Below are 7,486 nucleotides of genomic sequence, written 5' to 3'. Positions count from 1 at the left end.
GAGCTGTGCTGGGGTTGTATGCAGAATTCTCATGCAATACACACGGTTACACTTCACTATGATCTGTCCTGTGACGCAGTTATCTCTGTGCAGGCTGCTGGATACGTTCTTTTACTATTCTGAATCGGCTGCTAAGGCTATGAATGTGGTTTTCAGTAGCACATGGAGCTCATTGCCCTGAAGAGATTATCCATCCCAAATCACCTTTCCAGATAGCTTACTCAGTCACAACTCACATGAAAGAAGATCTGGCGATGTTTATTCGTCGTATGATCCGTAGAATGCAAGTTACAACAGGTAAAAGAACGATTCTTCCATGCAGGTATAGAGAAAAGACACAGGTCAGATGAATTACAGCATTAAAATGACTGATACAGCAAAGAGGGGGAGGAGACTGAGCAGCATGCAAACTAAGGAATGCCACAAGAGACAAAACTAAATAGACATTAAAGAGACAGTACACAATAAAAATAATATCATGTAACATGACAACCCCCACTGAATGTGTTACACAGCCCCAGGGGGTATCAACCTCAACCACCGCTGTCTGGTAGTCCCGAGTGTCCCCATGGATGCATATTACCCCAATACAACTGGGGTGTAGTTTTGCGGGGTCTACACACGCACTCCTGACTAAGGTCACCACACTACCAGAGTCTAGCAGGGCTGTAAGAGGCTTGCCATCTATTGAAATAACGCACATTTGTTTTTTCAAGGCGACTCTGACTTGTCGCAACACATGCGACCTGTGCAAACAGAGAAATGCGTCTTACCCTATCAACATAATCACATTGCATAGGTTCATCATTTAGAGGGCAATCTGCAGCAATATGGCCTAATGCATGGCAACGAAAACACCGTATTTGCCCTACCCCCAGTCCTTTTAACGGTCCCAAAAACCTTCCTGGCTTCTTTGGCCAGTCTCCAGGTCTAGGACCTACAGTCTCATCTGCTGTAACAACAGTCTTATCCACTCTCCCCAAACTCTTGAACCCCGGAACAGTCTTACCCGAACCGTTGGGAGATCTTGCACCCCGAGACACACCAAAGTGGGGCGTAGGTGGGTTTATCAAGTCCTCAGTAGCACTGTACCTCTCCACTAGGTCCACCATTTGGGCTGCAGTGTTGGGGTCCCCCTGTCCGACCCACTTTCTCAGGGTAGCAGGGAGCGCACGCAGGTAACGGTCCATTACCACACGCTCCACAATCTGAGGGCTGGTCAGAGTCTCTGGCTGCAACCACTTCCTGGTGAGGTGGACCAGGTCAAACATTTGTGATCGGGGTGGCTTGTTGCTGGAATAGGACCACTGATGCACGCGCTGGGCCCGGACTGCCATGGTGACACCCAAGCGTGCGAGTATTTCTGTCTTTAGAGTCTCATAGTCCTGGGCCTTATCTGGTTCTAGGTCAAAATAGGCCTTTTGGGGTTCTCCTGTTAGGAATGGGGCCAATAGTCCCGCCCACTGCTCTTTTGGCCATCCTTCGCGGTCAGCGACTCTCTCGAAAGTCGCCATGTACGCCTCAACATCATCCGCCGGTGTCATCTTTTGCAGGTGGTAGGAAGCACGTACAATCTTTGGTTCCGCTAACACCGGAGGTGCGGACCCCTTTTTCAGTTCCACCAGAGCTTCGGCGAACTGTCGGTTCATCTCCTGCTGGGCAGCGTGTTGTGCTGCAACGGCCTCTGCGACTTGGCGGTGTTGTGCTGCAACGGCCTCTGCGACTTGGCGGTGTTGTGCTGCAGCGGCCTCTGCGACTTGGCGGTTTATCTCCTGCTGGGCAGCCTGTTGTGCTGCAGCGGCCTCTGCGACTTGGCGGTTGGTTTCCCGCTGGGCTGCATTGGCCTGTAGCAGGGCCTTTAATATTTCTTCCATTTTCAGAAAAGTGCCCGCTGAATCCACCACGTGTGAGGGATTAGCTCGTGGGGATCACCTTTTCTGAAATCACAGTCTGTAAGCAGGCACTTTCTTTTAAGTCTGGCGGATGCCAGATTTTATTTATAAACGGTTTGCAGATTAAAATAAACAAAACAGTAAATTAAATCCTTGCCGTCCGGCGCTAAACTAAACAAACAGGATCTCCTCTCTATACAGTGTGGGGCTAGTCCCTGACACCCACAAAACATGCAGTAAAGCAAACCTTTTCAATCCAGCACTCAGCGCTCCCCTCACTCAGGTCCCTTCCTGAGTTTCAAGCCAGAGCCCTGTTGTGCTCTCTTCCTGGACATTTAAAGTCCAGCTGATTGTGGACCCAAACATCCGGACCGGAATCCTAGCCAGGCCCAGAGGCTGTAAAACCCGGAATGGATTCCGGTTCAGTCTCTCATAATAGAACGTATGCGAGGTGAAATGTACCTATGATCATGTATCGCACCTCGCATACTGTCACAATATATATTGACAGGCCCTAAAGAATAAAATGGCAGTCGTTTTTGTCACGCAGTAGTTGCACAGCAGTTTTAAAAAAAAGTGTTTTGGGAAAAAATACACTTTAATTACTGAAGCTGACAGGAGGGGTGGGGGGGCAGTGGTTGTTTGTCGCCCTCCCAAAAAAAGGAACCGTCAGCTGCCACTGCCACGCAAGCATGTGCTTAAAATTTGTTTGTTTTTTATTATTTACTTTATTGCATTTATTTTATTTTTACACTGTCCCGTTGTAAGCATCCCTTGTGATAACAACAAAGCATGACAAGTCTTCTTTATGAAAAGATCTGGGGTCAGTAAGGCCCCATTCACACCTAGGCGTTTTTACGCCTGAAACGCACTGCTCACGAACGCGGGAGGGCAGATTTAACATTGTTTCCTATGGTGCCTGTTCACACCTGAACGCCTGAACGCCTGAACGCCTGTCGCGCGAAGCTCAAACTAGTCCCGGACCTTTTTTTGTCGCGCGAAGCGCGCGACATAGGCGTTTCCGCGCGTTTTTTTTTACCATAGAAAGTAATGGGAAACGCGCGAATTGAGCGTATCGCGCGACAGCAAGCGTTTTTATGCGCGTTTTTACGCGCGTTTTGACGCCCATACAGCTCCAAAACAAAACAGGAAATGACATATTTTTTTACAGGAACTTGTGAAATCACCATTTTACTTTACTTACAATAAAGAAAAGTCACATTTTTATCAATGGAGGCCGAATTTGATAGAACCCTTTCGATGCTGGAGCCTGAAAATTTCATCAGGATGGTGAAGGAGCACCCCTGTCTTTATGACAGCAGGGCACCGGGCTACAAAATGAGGACCACCCGTTGGGACGCTTGGTGTTCTATTGGGAGCCAAATCTATGAGAACTGGGCACGGATAAATAAGTCCCATGATAGCAAAGGTAAACTCTATCAAAAAACATAACAGAAATACAAAATGCCACTAATGAAATAATGGAATGATTGTTTGTCGTTACAGTAGGCATTTATTACCGTACCAATATGCTGTTAAGTTTAAAAATGTGTCTTTACAAATATGACTATTGTGCGGTCATGCGACATGGCTTATAAACATAAATTGCGTTCTATTCTTCCCACAAATAGAGCTTATTAATGGTGATATTTGATCCCCTCTGTGATTTTTAATAATCCAAAAATTTAGTGACATTTTTCAAAAAAAATATTATTTTACACATCTTTAATCTAAAAAAATTAAAAAATTCAATCGACCTAGCGACTACAGCGTCAGGTGGGGACGGGGGCTACACAGGACCTACACTCTGCCTGCAGTGATCAGTAAATATATGTTCACTGCATTCATTGATACTGTGACAAGGGGATGGGGGAGTGGATTGGAGATCCAAAAGGGGATTGTGCCTACGTGTACTGGTGTCAGTGTCATCACTTCCCTCTTCCTGTGTTTACACAGGAGGAGAAAGTGACACGCAGGGGGACACATATAGAGCCACTTAACCCCCGGATGTACCCTGGGGGTCCTGATCGGACCCCCAACCCACGTCTAGGCGGTCACTTACAGGCCCTTTATTAGACCACAGAATAAATACATAAACTAAGTTTACAATAGATAGAATGTCACTAATATAAAATGGCACACAATATGATAGGGCTATTGAACCCAATGATAAAACTGTATCAAAATAAAATTAGAATGAGACTTCTTAAAACATGAATCATTTTTTATTTTTTTTCCACAAAACAGCATAGTAAAGATTATATTTCACAAAATAAGCGTGTCAAAAGCTGAAAAGTTCAATAAATTAAATGGAATTGAGCTGCCAAGGGACCTGCCCTTCAGGAGAGACAAAGTATGCCGCATACTGTTCACGGACATGTGTCCCCTGTGTGTTCCCACGTACACCAGTCCAATGAGCTCTTTCCAGAGTCTCATGGACTGGCTCCTCGTAATCTAGACCATCGCGCTGCCTGACAAAATTGTGCAAGGCACACGCCGCTTCTACAGCACTAATGGCATTTTGCATGTTGAGCACAATCGGTGTGTGGAGAACCCTCCACTTGTTCGCCAAAATTCCAAAAGCACACTCAACTACGCGGCGTGCTCTGCTAAGCCGGTAGTTGAATATGCGTTTGTCTTCGTTCAGATTATGTCCTGAATAAGGCCGAAGTAGGTGTGTGTTCAGAGCAAAAGCCTCATCACCCACAAAGACACTTGGTAGGGGAGGGCCGTTTGTGCCCGGGAGTGGACTATTTTGTGGAAGGTCCAGACCATCTGTTCGAAGTAATTGCCCAAAAGAGGAGTTCCCAAAAATCGCAGAGTCTGCACTACTTCCATAGGAACCAATGTCAATATAGGTAAAGCAATAATTGGCATCAGCCACAGCCATTAAGACGAATGAAAAGTATTTCTTATAATTGAAATACTGGCTCCCACTAGCCATGGGCTTAACAATTCTGATGTGTTTCCCATCGATCGCTCCTAGACAATTCGGAAAGTTACAGCGTTCCCAGAATACTTGGGAAATTTTTTCCCAGTCCTCTGCTGCCGGTTTTTTAAACACAATGGGTTTCAGGACTTCCCAAATGGCACTGCAGGTGTCCCGAATTATATAACTGGCAGTAGATCTTCCAATACGAAACGAGTAATGCAGACTTGCAATCGATTGTCCAGTTGATAGATACCTACAAAGAAAATAATATATATTATTTTATTTTATTTTTTACAGTGAAAATTCTAAAACTCAGATGGAAGAGTATAAGGGACGCCTACGCTCGCCAGCTGAAGGCACAGCGGGAGCAGCGGCGAAGTGGGAGTGGAGCATGTTCGGTGAGAGAATACGTTCATGCAAAGGAATTGGAGTTTCTGAGACCGGTGCTGGATTTGGGGAGGTAAACCATTATCTGTACTTTGCTCGGTAAACCAAATGTTTTAAAATTATTTTTGAATACATGATTTCTTTTTTCAGTACTGAAAGCTGCTGGGACGAGGCTGCCACAGCTGTAGTAGACAGAGAGAGCGTGGCAGAGAGAGGGGACAGAGAGAGCGTGGCAGAGAGAGGGGACAGAGAGAGCGTGGCATCGGGGGATCAAGCGATGGCTACTCTGGAGCCGGAACCGCAGCACTCCGAGGCATCAACTTCTAATGCAACAAGACCACTTGCAGAGCAGCCCCCAGTTAACATTGCGCATATTGGACCTCCGCGTGCTCTGCGTAGGAGGGCTCCTGCTCCGGATCCAGCCCTGGATCGTATGTTGGACATTATGACCAACATGTCTGACCGGATGAGCAACAGATCGTATGGCCAAAATGTAGCAAAATGTCTGGGGGAACTAATCGACAAAGTTCCCCCAAATCTGCAAGCGGTGGTGCTGTCCTGTACGGCTAGATACATCTCGACATTTATACCCCCGACAGAAGCTGACGATTTATCCGAACCACCACCACCCTATGGCCCATATGCCAATAAACGGACCGAGCATGTCCCAACACCACCCACGACCCATTTCTCCCCACCACCCGTTACCCTTTGGACAGGACCACAGCTTTCCGACCAACCTCCTCGACCAACACCACCACCGACTTCTGCGCACCATCCTTTCACCACCACTCTATCTCATTTACCTCCTGTGCCAACACCTTCCACTCACACTTCTCTGAATCCTTTTCCTTATACACAACCTTCTTCTTACCACCCTCATTCTCCTTTTCCTCATCTCTCAACACCACCTGTCACATACAGTACTCTGCCTCCTACAACACTTTCTTCTTACCACCCACCACCTTCTACTTACCCTGCGTTAACGACTACACCTACATCACATTACCCACATCGACCGAGACAATCGACTTTCAGGAATGCCCCAACACGAACACCACCACCACCACAAGCAACACCACCTTCCAATTGGTCAGGGGAAGACAGCACCACCTCCACTTGGCCCCCTTTTGCCCACGCACTGTCGGTCGCCATGTCACCGCACGGGGAAGAGGACTCCTCCCCAAATTTACAGCAATTGTAAATAAGGATTATGTATAAAACATTTTTGTATATTTTGTGTATTTGTGCACTTTGTGTATATTTTCATAATAAAAAAAAAAAGACCCAATGTTTTGGTTGATTAAAATATTAAAATAATTTTGTTCCTACAGAATTTTTGTTTGGTTTTTATTACACATATATATATATATATATATATATATATATATATATATATATGAGTGTATTACATTCAAAGCGCTAAATAAAAATTACCTCAGTGTTATGATAAGTCGCTCCACAGGGGGGATACAGTTGCGGAAGTAGGTGTCCATCCTCTGCAATCTGTTGATCAACAATTCCAGCAACTCATCAAAGCTGTAAAGGAAAATGAAATTTAAAATTGGCAATGGATTGGTACTAGGGTTGCCACCTTTCCGGGATTCACCAGAACAGTTCGGGTTTGGAATCATGTGTCCGGGTTTCAGACTGCCTGACACTCTGACAGATTTTTCTGACCAGAATATGGATTTCCGGCAGGGTTAATGGCTGCAGGGGATGAAAACTTACAACCCAGCAGCCACAGATATACCAGGATGAGATGTGCTATCTGCCAAGGGGTGAGTGAGCTCACCCTCCATCGCTGTCTAACAGAAGCACCCACCCCCTTTCTCTATCCTGCCTCTTGGTGAGTACACTAGGAAAAATCAGAGTTCTCACATTGGAGTCCTCTCCGTACATCAGAGATCTCGGTTTCCCCCTTAGATCATGGTTCACAGAGAATCCCTTATGTCTGAGTATCTTGAGGTCTCGCTTCAATCAGATTATGTTGGTTAACCCATACAGTGAAAGGGAAATCTGGGAGTTGAGATGCAAAAGGGTGACTGTGATGTAAAGGGGGACTCTGTGCACTGTAATGTAAAGGGGGATTCTGTGCACTGTAATGTAAAGGGGGACTCTGTGCACTGTAATGTAAAGGGGGACTCTGTGCACTGTAATGTAAAGGGGGAACTTTGTGGACTCTAATGTAAAGGGGGAACTCTGTGGACTCTAATGTAAAGGGGGAACTCTGTGCACTGCAATGGAAAGGGGACTATTTTTATTATATTCATAT

The 7,486-nt window shown here is 45.9% G+C and overlaps 1 protein-coding gene across 1 annotated transcript; it reads left to right on the top strand.

Moving 5' to 3' along the window:
* Positions 1–5,027: 5,027 nt before the first annotated feature.
* Positions 5,028–6,481, top strand: LOC120927955 (extensin-like). The gene is made up of 2 exons (XM_040338981.1): positions 5,028–5,284; positions 5,362–6,481. Exon 2 carries the CDS (start codon positions 5,489–5,491, stop codon positions 6,413–6,415), a length of 927 nt encoding a protein of 308 aa, XP_040194915.1. The 5' UTR covers positions 5,028–5,284; positions 5,362–5,488; the 3' UTR covers positions 6,416–6,481.
* Positions 6,482–7,486: the final 1,005 nt, after the last annotated feature.

This window comes from Rana temporaria, chromosome 2 (assembly GCF_905171775.1).
Source record: "Rana temporaria chromosome 2, aRanTem1.1, whole genome shotgun sequence".
NCBI classification, from domain to species: Eukaryota; Metazoa; Chordata; class Amphibia; order Anura; family Ranidae; genus Rana; species Rana temporaria.
The sequence above is the reverse complement of the archived record's forward strand: the minus strand, read 5'-3'. Positions and strand labels throughout refer to the sequence as shown.

Bases quoted from the DNA above. Each gene is read 5' to 3' on its own strand.
- LOC120927955 (XM_040338981.1), top strand. From the start codon at position 5,489: ATGGCTACTCTGGAGCCGGAACCGCAGCACTCCGAGGCATCAACTTCT.